This window comes from Anopheles coluzzii, chromosome 3, assembly GCF_943734685.1.
Source record: "Anopheles coluzzii chromosome 3, AcolN3, whole genome shotgun sequence".
Taxonomy (NCBI): Eukaryota; Metazoa; Arthropoda; class Insecta; order Diptera; family Culicidae; genus Anopheles; species Anopheles coluzzii.
This window is the reverse complement of record NC_064671.1, coordinates 45734980-45749881: the sequence shown is the minus strand read 5'-3', so window position 1 is coordinate 45749881 and position 14902 is coordinate 45734980. Positions and strand designations below refer to the sequence as shown.

Below are 14902 nucleotides of genomic sequence, written 5' to 3'. Positions count from 1 at the left end.
TAATTAAAACAATTTCAAATTCATTCCAAAGGAACACATTCAACCATGCGTTAGAAACCCACACAGTGACAAAAATAACATACAAAACCACACTTCCGGCTCAATGATGGACGATAAGGTTCGTCGGCATGAAACGCTTCGGGGATAGAATTGCTTTCAGGAAAATAACTATAGCGCAACCCCCGTATCGTGTAAGTCTCTACCGGTCGATTTATTTTCCACTAACGTATGAAAGTGTTTAGCACATACACTAAAAAGGCTAACGCAGCGAAATATCAATACAAAACTACCTGCGACGCCAACGAACAGTCTAAACGTACGTTTACTGCTCCCGCTGGTTCTCCGACGATTTAATCCAATAAAAAGTTATTATTCATATTCGTAATTTTCTAACGTCCGCTTGACGTCAAGTATGCAAATAAGTTTCCTACTACAAGGAGAACTAATTTTGGTTATAAAACGTTATACGTCTGTGCCTTGCATGCCCTATCCCTACCGAAACTTATCGGATCTTAAATAATCTCTTTTTATATGATTGTTCTTTAGCATGGAGGATATTTATTTAAATAAATTAAAAGTTCTTGTTTAACCATGCATATATAAAATTATTTTCAAATTTAAAGTTGTCAATGTACATAAACACATTCAAACAGCTTCTTAATGCAGGGAATATAGGATTATCAAAAGCTGAAAAACATTGTAGGCACCTCGTACACCAATGAAAATATATTTTCTTGTGATCTGACTTCAACAACAAATATCATCACACTTTTCAACAAAAGAGGGCTCTAACAAAACCAGTGGTCAGTTAGAGTCAGAAACTAATATCCCAGGGAAGAATGTATGTGAAAATTTCATTAGCTCCTTCTGCAAAATGAAACTTCCTTCCAACGTACCATGGACATACGGCATCCGGAATTGAGCGGCTTCGTCCTGGAACATATCTTTCCCGCATCTTTTTGCTGTTGCGGGGATCGTGCCGAAGAGAAAAACGAAGCACAAACTCCTTTTCCACTCGCCGTAGGATGCTGACGTTTTCCACCACCACCACAGTTTTCGTTATTATTGTTATTATTATTGTTATAATGATAGTTGTGGTTGGTGTTGCTGTTGGGGCTATGACACATCAGTTCTGATGACTCACGATGTTGGTATTTCATTCCGTCTACCTTCGCTATCACTCGATTCCGGTTGCAATCGATGCCCGGCGAGTGGATCGATGACGATGAGGATGGCGAAGAAAGGATGCAGCTGACATTGTGATGGCCAGTGCCATTGCCATTTCCGTCTCCATTGTAGCCAACTACACCGGCATCGGAGTACTGTTGGCCACAGTGGCCGGAAGACGTTCCTTCACTGCCAGAGGCGGATGTGGTGGTTGTTGCAATCCCAGAGGCATTTTGGAGCACCATCGCAAATCCAGTGGGCGATGGACACTCCTCAGCCTTGTGGACTGTTTTCCAACGGCGAAATATCGTAACAGAAAGGATGTACTTGAAGAAGTTGATTCTTTTCTTCTTCGCACCAGCCTTACACCGCTGCACGCGATTATCAATGGTTGCAATTTGTTATCGTACTATCGCAACGGTGATGAGTTTTCCCTAGTGTTATTTAAGACACTTTATTGCGAAGCGGACAAACTTTGCGTTTTTACTAGCACCAGAAGCGCTTCGCACATTCACACACAAGCAATTCTAGGCTCCAGCAATAATTAATCGTTGCACAACTCAGAAAACCGGACATATGTTTGCAATTTGTGGGTTCTGCTACAAATTGCTCCCTGGTGACATTATCAACCAACAGTAAGGCACGAAAGATTCATTCAGCTTTAATGCGGATCACACACACAAACTCACACATCACACGACAGGCATCGGGTAGGTAATGTAAAATTCACATTAAATCTAGCAAAGTCGTGTCCAATCCACACAAAAAACGTCAGGTTAGACGTGATGGTGGAATTGGAAGAGAAGCAGCACAAAACGTAATGAAAATTAAACGGCGAAACTTTCACTTTTCCTGCACCACCCAAAATCACGGAAGGATAATTTTCGATCGCTTCGTATGAGGGAACACAACGACCAACCGGTGCTTGCCACAGCTGAAGGACTTCTGTTTTGAGAGTATCGGTGAAACGCCGTTGGCAGCTCGTGCGAAGGATAGTTCGAAACCATAACACACCGACGAGAGCCGAGCCGCCGAAAGGATGACATAGCAATTCGAGCGACAACAGAGAGACCATTATTACGATTCGAGTTATATTCGAGCAGTTCAGACGAAGAGAGAACAAAATATGAATGAAGCAGCCATGTTCGATACTACGCTCGCACTTTGGCGAATGCGTGAGAGCGTTGAGAATAAAAAGGAGTACTTCGAGAGTGGTAAAGCACACTGCTACGAAATAAAGCACACACTACTGCTGCAAAAAATGTTGGGAGAAAAAGTCAGAACATTCTTCAAGGGACGAACCATGCGTAGCAATTCACAAACCACCTTATTAAAACACCGGGTTTCGCAGAGATATCGTGAAGTCAAAGTATGCATCTGCTCCTGACCAAAACAAATTACGTGAAATAGAACATTTAGAGATTCTAGGCGATGCCTAAGAGTTTTTTTACACCAAATTTGACTAAAAACAATATAAACAATAGGGCCGGACAATTCCTATCAACCTAAACATGATCTCATCTTTCAAACATGATGCAAACAAAAATATATCAAACTACAAAATCCGTCAAAGGATGTATAACAACGACAGAACCATAATCAACTGAACCTTTACGTATTCTTTGAAAGAAACGCATTTCTCGATTGGAAAATATAGCAATCGGAAAGGGTTAGGCTTATGTATTGCTAATAAAATTTATGTACATACATAATTTATTGTAAAAAAAAACATAAAAGCAAAGCAATGATAGTTCTTTGCGTCTGAAACAGAGATTGCTGTTTGTAATACGTGACAATCATACGAATACTACTTTGAAATTGTACAGGCTTTTTAGTACTTTTTATAAACGTCCCTTTAGGCGAGAATCATTTCTACGATACAATCTGACGAAACCCATTGTCTCTTTCTATCCACTAGTCCGCTGATTCGCCGCAAATAAGATTTGATATCTAATTATGTATAGATAGTTTCAATTCTAATCATATTGCACATTCTAAAGCAAAAAGCTAAAGCGTATAAATTATGGGAAACATTGTTTACAACACACAACCATATTGTGCGCTACAACATACTAAATCTGCCTATTACAGTTAGGGACACTTGCATATTATGTTGCTGTATTTTTTATAAACTTTTCATTACATCGAGCGTCCTACCCGATTACTATAAAGGGAGCTAACTTCCGGCTAGATAATAGAATCTGTCAGCCTTAATCTGTGAAGCTATATTTCATCGATTATCCACACGACACCAAGCCGTGTCGAGCTGATAAACCATGAGAGTAAAAACATCACCGATCGATACTGGAAAAGTGTTGAAGCCAAATATGAATAACATGTAAACGCTGTAATAACGCTGACGTCGAGTAGAACGTGTTCCCATCTATCCATCGTTAGATTAAATTTATTAATCTTGCTTGAAGCCAAGTGTACGGGTACTATTACCTCAGCCGTTCCAAATTTTATGAAATGTGACCTTGTATTGGCCTTTCCAAACGATAACCCTTCTATTGCCTATATTATCGTTACATTTTGAATAACATATATGCTTAAAACGATAAAATGACATCAACCGAAAGCCTATGTAGGACAATTTAATGACTTTTTGTAAAATCCATGAAGAATATATCCATGCACTATACAAAAGGTACGTCAGCATTTGCATTAGGTAGGAGATGTCAAAGTTATTATGTACAATTTTAAAACTGAAAAGTCCTATGTTTGTATTTTAGAACCAAATGTACCGTACCGTCATTCCACAAGTTCTCAGAAAGAAATTTCAAATGTTTAAAGGTTTTAAAATTATAATTCCATGGTTTATTCACTATTTGCAAGCATGCATATACAGTGGAATTCCTCATAACGAGTTTTAATCCGTTCCAGTGTTTCACTTGTTATACGAAAAACTCGTTGCGCGGGAGGCTTTTTTCCATTTGAGTTGCATAAAAAGTAAAATATTTGGTTTCGGGATCGCAAATGCGTTGATCTAAAGGGCATATACGAACAATGTTGTCATTATTAGCATCGAGAAGATATTGCCCAATTGACATTTTCGAGCATGAATAACCGGGAATTCGAGCAAATTCCCTTAAACTGGATCCTTAAACTTCCCTTAAAATGCACCAGTTTAAGGGAATTTAGAAAAGTCCTGTAAAATCAACTGTGATGCAACTTTTTCGTTGCTTTCTTACAAATTCGATCGGAAACGATGTTTCCTATCGTTATAGTGGGTCATGCAGCCATTTTACACTTAAATGATATCGATTTTTTATAAAATAACGTCACACAAAATTCGATTTTATTTTTCATGAAAAATCAACGCTACGAATGTAAAATGAGCTCGACGGCATAGGGTAAACGTACCTATAGTGGTGCTAGTACCAATAGTGGTGGTATTGCACTAAAATGCGTCTCATACGATAAATTAATAGTAGTTAAGTTTTATACGATAGTGTGAAATGTTCTCTAGTCTTTTACAAAGGATTTAAAAATGAAATGGGGCCATTCCGTTTCTTAGTGACCGAAAAATCCATTATTTTGTAAAAGGTATCAACATTTTTCCAAAATCCTTAGGATTTCATAACGATGCTCATATTTTTGTTAACGTTCTAAATGACCACATAACAACGCAATTATTAGTTTTTTAACATAATTGTTATCAAATGATATTGTTTTATTCAAATTCATTGGCTTTTGACCATGTTTACGTATTTTTAAGTGTTTTTTTACGATAGTGCCATTAAAGGTACACCAAACAGGCATGTTCCTATAGTGGTCCTAGTTCTAAAACCAATAAAAACAGGTAATTTTAGATTTTTTCAACGACATTTTTGACTTGTCGTACTGTTATCATTAAAATAAGCAACAAAAATGAGTTTTCTGTAAGTAATTTACCAAACAAAGGCCATAATTCGCTTATTTGGCTGAGTGAAAAATCGACTTCAAATCAAGCAAACTCTTCTGGGTATGGGTGGACGACAGGTACTTCAGTCAATACTTTCAGTACTTTAGTCAATATTTTCATCAACCAAATTCATACATTTTTTACGATCAAATTACGAAAGAAATCATTATTATTGCAGTAATCCTATTGCAGTAATTCACACGAAAACAGCTTCAAAACTAAGTTATATTGATATTATACACTGTTTTGAGGCATCCTTGTTTACCACCACTATAGGAACACAATACGACGACTATAGGAACCATACCACCATTATAGGTACAACGAAGCAATCACAAAAATGTGTATTTTTTCGTAAATTTGATGTGTTTCATGGTAAAAATGGTTGTGATTGCGAAGATAAAACATATTCCAACTGTTATGTGTTAAAATATTCAGAAATTGTCCTTCCTGACAGTTTAAATCCATTAAAATACATCTGTACCACCACAAATTGCACCACTATTGGTACATTTACCGTAGTTCATCGATAGAAGAAAGTCAAATTTACGAACACGCCAAATCTTAGCGCTTTCAACACATTTGATCACACACAAATCCACAATTTCAGGCGTATCGAGTACTAATCGAGCAGATATGGAAAAACATTATCGAGCAAATGTCACTTGGGTGGTAGTTCACCATCGTTGTCGTTATTGAAAAAGTGATCGATTGGTTTAGTGTTTTCTTTAATATTTCCCAAATACATTGTTTTAGAACGATACGTTTTGGGATGTGTCTAAGAAGGTTTTGTTGTTCCGCAAATAGACATTTCCTGCCAGATTTTTTTTTAAATAAGTAAGTTTCATCATAGTTTTAATTTTTGGGGGGTAATATTCTTCAACACGAATAAGGTTTTAAAGTTGTCTATTAATTCATTGCAATCAAATGTATAACACACCGGCAGGTCACATATGTAGTCATAAGGAAGTCTTGCAAGTAGCAGCAATTAGAAGGGGGAAATTCTCGCCTTCATGAGCAAATAGATCCAGGAAAAACGCATTTGAAACATTCGCACACATATACCACACAATTGTGACTCAAACAATTATTACGACACATTTTCCACCTGGCAATAGTTTTATGAGCGATAAACAAAATCAAAGAAATGCTCAATGTTTATTGATCATGATCTTGATTTCTCATCGGCACCGAAAAACGCACCAGAAGCACAAATGATTTTACTCGTTATGCAAGATTTTGCACGCTATTAGAAGTATTTATTGAGCATTCCGATTTGTTCGGTATGCGAAAAACTCGTTATGAGGACTATTCGTTATGACGGGTTCCACATTATATACTTTCACAAAACGGGCAAGAATCATGGAAGAGTATTAGTTTTAGAAAACCCCTGTAGAATAGTAAATTGAATCGTTAATACGATTGATCTTTTGTATAAACGTGATTTTTCTTCTGTACTTAACATAAATGCACAGTGTCCAAAAAAATCTTACAAATAGTTTCGCTTACCAAGTTGATTTGGTACGATGATGAAGTCATAAAAATCATCCAAAACATTGAAAAAATCATAAAATGAAAGGTGAAATATTGAACTATTTTCTAGCTATATATTTAACAACTATTTCTCATCGAACATTGTTTCTTCATGACACTTCGTGACATGGTGCCGTTATATTGTCAATACATGCCTCTTCATAGCACAGAGAGTCCAGAAAATAAGGCAACTGTATGAGATAAAGTGAGTACTCCTGGTAATGTGAGTTTTCTAGCTTAACTGCCTGCCTAGCGAATAGCGAAGAAAGTAGCATATGAAGAGGAAATAATCAACCAGAGCTTTTGGGTCGTTCAACTTTTACAAAGTCAAATCCCACAAACCACTAGCAGCCGTCGCCAATTGGCGGTGTTTCGTAAGTAAGTAAAAGTAAATGAGAAACTCATGTAAAAAAGGCATCCCACTCAAATCGAAACCTTTTGTAGATGAAAAAACAAAACACTCTGCTGGAGGTGGTTGAAATATTATTTTAAATCAAGAACTAAGTGAAATATTTGTTATTGTAAAAAGAGGTAGAAATAGTATGATAAAAATTATCATCTAATATCAAATCCGAATAAAAAATTTCGTCAAAATCGACAAAAAGATGTACCTTTCATAGCGATGGACTAATAATGGTAGTGTGGTGTTTCAGCAATGTTATTTACCCAATGTTATTAGCATTGCAGCAATGCAAGCAATGTTATTATTTTATATCTCACACTTATTAGATAATAAGTTTCCCTCAATTTCTATTTTTTCGATAACTTGTTCTTGAAGGACATCTTTCCTGGCTGTGTTCTTCGAGATCTTATTCTTTTTCATGAATATTATAAATGGTGTGCAAGAATAAGTGTTTTAAACTACTTTCTTAACAAACAGTTTAAAAAGATAATAGCGCCATATGCAGGGTTGGAGTTTTTTTGAACACAAAAATGATCAGAAAAAAATCCAACACTTCAAAACGCACCAACAAATGAACAATGTTAACGCATTAAAAAAAAGCTAACACACACAAGCACATGCACCGGTGAAATGAAAACAGTACACGAATCAAACAAAATAATGTGCAGCAAACACTTTGGCTGCTATCAAAATACCGTAAAGCGGTAGGTGAAGAATCCTACATTGCCATCGTTCCCATCTATTGCTTCTGAACGCTTTGTAGGCCGCTTGATGATGCTGCCATCTTTTGCCTATCACATTGACCGCCACATTTTCTTGCCTCCTCTACATTTAGGCCAAGTGTTCCCCAGCATTAGAGAACCGGCCAGCCAGCGCCAGCTACTGATCCCGTAGCAAACGAAGTGAACGCAGCAAACAAACCAAAAAAAAAGCAACAAACCGAACTCGATACCTGTTTTTCCTGCTGCTGCTGATGATGATGATGCTGATTAACGGTGAACTCATCCGTTGCGGATTCAATGCCACTTGCCGCAGACCAAGAGGTGGAAGCAGAACCTGCCGACAGTGGCCTCTCCGGCGTGCACGACGGTTGATGGTAGGCGGCCAACAATGCCTCCTGGTTCCCGGCGGTGCACCCGACGCCCACCGAGCTTATCTGCCAATCGTGCACAATCGTTTCGTCGACCATGGTCAACGAATGCGACGTCATTTCGGAATCTGCGGCTGGCGTCGTATTGGCCGGATCGTATGAAACGGAGGTCCTCAACAGCGAGGACACTGGATAGTTGCCGGTATCGCGGCTCGAGTATACCATTGTACACGATTGTACGATTGTATGCAGCGAAACAAAGGATGTACAATTATCAATCACTATCGCACAAAAACCTTTCCGGCGTAGGACACTCACACCCTTCTCAAGGACCGTATATAACACCGGTATAAATCGGCGTATCACTGGCCAACGAGGTATTTGCGATAATTTTGCTAACAATCGTGGCTATCTCACAATACACCAGCACTTTCAAGCACATCACTGATAAACGCATACATCACCAAGAAACTGGGCATGACTCATATAATGTGGGTTATTTTCCAATACTTGTTGCAACCAAACATATTATAATGTTTCACTACCCTGCTGGCATTGGTTTGAACGCTTCATCACACAAAACAACAGCCACCACTACATCCGATATAAATCACAAGCAACTATTCGAAATGTGATCTTTTAATCATCTAATTTCGAACAGCTCTTAAATCGATCTTGTAAGCAAAAGGAAAGGCAACCCCTTCCAACGAATTATGCACGATTATTAGTGCCACATAGCGGGGTTTCGGTGGGACTCTCTAGCGGGGTTTCGGTCAAATCCGAATCCGGATTTGTATTTCCCGATCTTAATTTAACCGACCGACGAAAATAGACCCAACAAAACAGCAAAAGAAAGCACCTGGAGACACACAGCTAAAACAGTCGAATATACAGTACACTGCAAACAACACAACCGCGTGCTTCCGAGGGGAGAAAGATACTGAACGCGCCTGAGTTTAGAGACTGCGCGAGCCTAAGACCTGCCTCGAGAGTTGATTATTGCGCCCAGCTGGTGCGGTGCCGCAGCTGCAGCTCGGGGGGGGGGGGGGGGGGGGAGGAGAAAAGGGGACCTTGAGGAGGGATGCGGCCAGATGGGGCAGGTGGCAGGTTGGGATGAAGCCCACTTCCTCGATGGGATTGGTGGGTTTGTGGGAGAAATTAGCTCAGTCATTCACGTTCTCTTCTTCCTGGGCCGGGCGATTCGGAGGAAGGAATGGAATCTCAAGATTGTTGCTGCTGACGTGCGAGTGCGCGCGCGGTGTGTTTGTGTCGCCCTGGGAACGCTTTGCGGGGAAGAAAAAGGTGCTTCACCGGCCGAGCCCAACAGCAACAAAACGCCATTGGACGACGCAACTACATCAGCATTCCGACCTGTCACAAGAAGTAAGTCAACGGCACGGTTCGTAACCGGATCCACTTCCTTCTACGCGTACGCGGACTAAGCGAGCGACTTGTTGATCTTGGTATCTCCCGCAAAACTGCCGTTTCAACAGTAGTTCTTGCAACGTGAACGTGTTTTCAGCAGATACTTTCCTTCTTGGGGTGCGCAAAGCGCCCCATTGAAGACATTGCTCATCTACGAGAAGGTTGAATAGAGGAAGGCTTGGAAAATGTAACAACCCCAAGTCAATGTTTGACCTACTTTTGTAGCTGAAATAATGAAACCCGTTTGTTTGCCACCCATTGTCTTCGAGCATCGTTTTGCCAATTGGACTGTCGAAAATTTGCTCTATTATGGTGCACACAGGAATGAAGTTTATAAATGAAATCAATATACCACATCGCCAAACACAACACTAGCATGTGCATGATTGATATATTAAATTCAATTAATAAACTATGCATTTGGCTTTTGTTTTTACAAAAAGTTGCAGTACAATTTAAAAATACAGAAAAAATGCTTTATGTTGGAAATGATATAAAACCTCCCTGCACAAGAGCCTTGCCAAACCAATACTTGATTGAAGTTCAAGAACCAAGACAATCCAAAGAGCCCTGTTGTAAGCGATCGATCGATCCGTTGATTGTTCAAATCTTATGCACTTCGATTCACGTGTAAGCATTTCGATCGTCTGAAGTGCTTAATGCGTTATCCCGACAACACAACTCACTATACACACTTGATGGCTCGTCTTTTATGGAAAGGTTATTGATCGCGCATTCAACTAACCTAGATTAGTAAAGAAGGTAACATTCATGACAAGTCCAGTGTCTTTTACCTTAAAATGCTTTCGACATCGTTTAACAAACAAGCCAATCAATTAAGTCAAGTAATAAGGTTATGTTTCTTTAATTGTCTTTTTCGAAATCAATAGCAATTATTCATCACACCAATATTACCGGTGACTATAGTATCGTGACAACAGTAAAATGATGATATATAAAAACTCAGTCATTATAAAAATTCATTATACTGGCACACTATTTTATTTCCCTACGCTACTCATTCGCTGTGCAGGTGGCATCGCGGGAAAAAACACGATACATGCAAATTTGTTGTACGATGATGCACCTGGAGAAATGCATGTCCCAGCAGCGAAAGTTGTCAGACAACAAAGAGAAGCGCATTATCATTTTCGTACTGTTCTGCCGGCTGGAAAAGCGTTGAAAGTTGTGCGAAACTCCTTTAACTGGTTTCTTGCTATCGTTATCGTTTGAAACGGTGAAAAAGTATGTTATAGCCGGGAAACTCATTATCATTATCACGACAGTGCATAATTGTGTAGGAAAAAAAACGTTTCTACAGCAGCGTGACCCCAAACCAATTGCATGCAGGGCCAAAGGTATCAAAAGCATTTCGCACGCGCGATCATGCGCAACCCACTAACTCGGCTAGGGTTTCGTTTTCCTTAAGAAACTTTTTTTTTGTAATCGCATAGCTATTGTTTTGAAGTAGAAGCGTGTCACAAATGTCTCAATGCACTTTTGTTTTCACCCGAATAGACACTAAAGTTAATCGTTAGTTGTACAACCCGGAGAGGTTTCCAATTGAGCATGTAAAAAATTCTGTCTACATCTGTTCTACCTGGAAAAGTAGAACAACAACATTAATACGATTCATGCGTTATGATTAAAAGCAGTCTCTATGCTAACAATATTAACAGTCGAACTGTTTTTAATATGATTCATTCAGCATTCAACACACGACATAGAACAAAAGACAAAACAAGAGTAAAATTACAACAACAAAACACGCAACAAAATAGCCAAGAAACCTCCCTCACTTTATACACTGCGACCAGTTCCGATTCCGGTTAACACGTACAGAATTTATGGCAACAGTTATATAGATAAGCACAACCACATGGAAAGTGCTCAACCCCAAACGCAACCAATCCAGCGATCCACTCTCTTATCAATCTATAAGTCTGGTACGGATGAAAGATTTTTCACACCGTCACACAGCATTTACTGTGTACGGAATATGGCTGATATGGGCTGTGTGACTTGCACTACGGCCGTATTGTCCGTAAAAAATCGCGTCGGAATGTGTGATTCATTCAATTGAACCACAAACAACACGCTCTAATGTTTTGCTATACATCCTGTATCTATTTTTGCGATAAGTCCAATGGGATTTTGGCCTTCGCGCTTGCTAAAGCCCATTGTTGACTAAAAAAACTCAATATTGCGTAATAAAAACACTAATCTTGCTATATATGTTTAGGTACCGTGTAGTACACTTTCATTTTGTATGTATTGCATGAATCATCTAAAATTAAATATCGTAGTACATGCCTGCATATTATTTATACAGTTTTTGATAAGTTTATCAGAAAAAAAAATACAACTTTAGTATAAGTCAGCAAAACCGTTACACAAGTTTGGTATAAGTGCACACAACCGACATAACATACCTATTAAAATGTTTCCTTTCTAGACGCAGTAATTGCTATTTTTTTAAGCTAAAGGACAGCTATTTCTGATCCTCTTATAACATCGTAAGCTTAAAAATGTGCAGCTGCTGTTGGTAAAACGATTTCGCTATATTTAGCAACCGACATTTCGCATTTGCGGGCCACATTCACACTTACACCGTTCACCTCAATGGAGTTGGATGCAAGGGTTCTTTTTACTATCGGACTGGATATATGCTTGCAAGGGCTAAAGTATCAATCATTCTCATTTCAACACGTTTGTAATGGAATCTGCTCGTTATTGAGATATTTTACAATGCAAGAAAAGGCAAAGAGCATCCGTTAGATACCAAATATGCTACTTTCTGCTGGTTATGCCTACAGTTACGAAATTGCCAACACGCCGAAATGTACAGTGAGACTGATCGATAAAAATGACAAAATCAGCTTGCCCTCTTGCTGTCGGCTACGGAAGCGTACGAAACCGCAGCGTTAGAAGCATTTCGGTCAAGGTCGTTGGTCGGAGAAGATTAATGTCCTGCAACGTCCATCTGCAACGCGAGCCGTATTAGCGTATTATCAATTATAATTCATCCGAGCAATCAAACTTTCCATACGAAGCACATACAGGTCAAACCAGATTGAGAGGGCGAGAAGAGTTACTTCATGCACTAAAATTGATAACAAAGCGTACAATTAGTAATGTTTTCAGAAAGACACCTACCTCGTTGAAAGCCATGGCTGTAGCCGCTGGAACACACTACTGCTTGCGGAAGAAAATGCTGAATGTAATGCTGATGCCTGCCGGATCCGGGCACGGGATGTTTCCGTTCTTACAAGAAATTGGCACACTCGCAGGACAACAGTACGCTGGGCACATGTACTCGCGTTTGCATTCGCTCCGTACGTCGAACTACCTGCACAAACATACGATGCGCACGACACACGCTTGTTGAGAGACGCAGAAGAATGTCCCTGCTTCGCACCACCGCAGTTCCCGCACCAACCGGATGATCTGTGTTTTGTAAATACTCGTAAGGCCTTTTGCAATGGATGCGCAAAACAAAACCGACGGTGGTGCGTTGGTTTGTTTTCTCTTGTGTACTTTTCACACCACGTTGCTTCGGCGTTCCTGTGTGGCGACGGTGACGACGGTCGTGCGGAAGAGCAGAGCAACAACAGTTTAAGGACAGTCGCGTCGTGTCCTACCAGTGAACGGTCGGGCAGGCCGGGGCCCCGTTTGTTTGGTTTGATTGTGCTGACGGCGAACGGAAGCAAGGTGCAACAAATGCGCGCCTTTGGAAAGCTGCACGCAAATGTCGGAAGGCAAGAAATGGTTTGCCCACAGCAACAAAACTTTGCCGCGAAGGAAAAAACTAAAACCACAAACGAAGTCGACTGAGTGGGGGCGCACAGGCTAGTTGGCTTGAGCTGTTACTGCCAAATGGCGAAAATAACTGGTGTGTGACCAATTAAGTGTGACGTTCTCTTGCACGGGGGGCCTTTTACTGGCGCACTAGAAACCGTCGATGAGGTTGCTTTGGTTACTTTTCTGCGTTTTCTATTCGGGAGGCAACTGCACTAATTGACACGTTCGATCGCACCAGGCCGCGCGCGCTTTACTTGCCTGCTTTTCTGTTCGTTTTGTTGCCAAGGTCGACTTCGATAAGCAGTGGCCAAGCGCACTGTTGTTATACTAAATCCAATATACCCAGCCGGGTATGTTGCTGCTTTTATTATTACGTAACCGTTTGCCGGCCTTCAGTTCAGCCACGGTGGACCAGCGGAAGACGAGGATTCCTGCGCCAGGTACCAATCAGGCGACACTGTTCGCACCACCCGATGGCAAGCAGTACGATGATGAAGATGGCCGGAAATAGAACCGAACCATTTCCGAGCTCTGCTGGTTACCAACAACGGGTGAAGCAGCAGGCAACAACACACAGAGATAAACTATGTGTGTGTGATCATGACAATTGGTGCTTCCAGTTGAGTCTTCTTTTTTTAAGCAAACCAGCGATCTGGCAAAGGAACGGTCTGTCTCAAACTGTACTTGCTAACAATATTCTCGGTCGATACACAGTGCCAACAGGAGACAAACTGCTTGTCAGTGGTTTTTATATTCACAGTCTCGCAATGGTTCCAATGGAGCTCGTTGAGGGCAGCTACCGATGGGAAAAAGTAATAACAAAACGAGATTGCCCTTACGTTAGAAGCACTGATCGCATTGCATCACCAACGACGACGACGACGACGACAACACGATGCTGCTGCCACGGATAAGCTTTCTACCCTTTTTTCCACGGATGCTGTCTAGCAAAAACACGGCTTGTTTCACGTCTCTCCAGCGAACAGCGATGACGACGATCGAGACAGCCAACAATTCTTGTTGCAACCTTTTCTTTTTTTTTTGCTTAACCTATCCGTTCAGAATTAATTTCTACACCAAACCGATACGCGACGTCTGTCTTGGAGTATAGCGGCGGTGGCAGTGGCGCAGAACATTCCGACACAGGGTCTATACAAATTTCGCTTCACACCACACGCTGGCAAGGTTCTCCCACGGCTGTGTGCATTTTCTGTTTTGCGCAACTGTTTACCAGCACTTTACCTCAACTTCAGCAAAAGTCGTGGGTAGAGAGAGGCCGCAGGTTTCAACTAACTTCGCCAAATCGCGACACATCTACACTGGGTGCAACAACTGTTTTCGGCTAGGGATTATTGTTTTCCTCCTGCACGCTACTCAATCGTGTGACTCTAGCAAATGGCTAAATGGGGAAACCTTTTTTCGGCTTCAAAAATGCACAACTGTACCAAAATAATAGGAAAAAACTGTTCTGTTTTCATTAAAATGCCTTATTGAATTTTCTACACTTCTTGTCAAGAGGAGGACGGGGTTTGACACTGATTTCGTCAAAAAATGCTACAGTGTTGACATTTGTTTCGTT

General features: G+C 40.4%; 1 protein-coding gene across 3 annotated transcripts in view; it reads right to left on the bottom strand.

Annotated features, from left to right (window-relative positions):
- The window catches only part of LOC120959980 (serine/threonine-protein kinase 4 homolog A), a 47064-nt gene extending 32206 nt beyond the window's left edge, over nucleotides 1-14858 (bottom strand). Inside the window, exon 1 of one of the 3 annotated variants that reach the window (XM_040383823.2) lies at nucleotides 12679-14858. In XM_040383823.2, the coding sequence (XP_040239757.2) occupies nucleotides 12679-12693 (15 nt within the window). In that variant the 5' untranslated portion in view covers nucleotides 12694-14858. Of the gene's footprint in view, nucleotides 1-896; nucleotides 2110-7959; nucleotides 9042-12678 lie in introns of those variants that run through there. The other 2 variants (XM_040383822.2, XM_040383821.2) reach the window with 2 other exon arrangements.
- Between the last annotated feature and the right edge of the window lie 44 nt (nucleotides 14859-14902).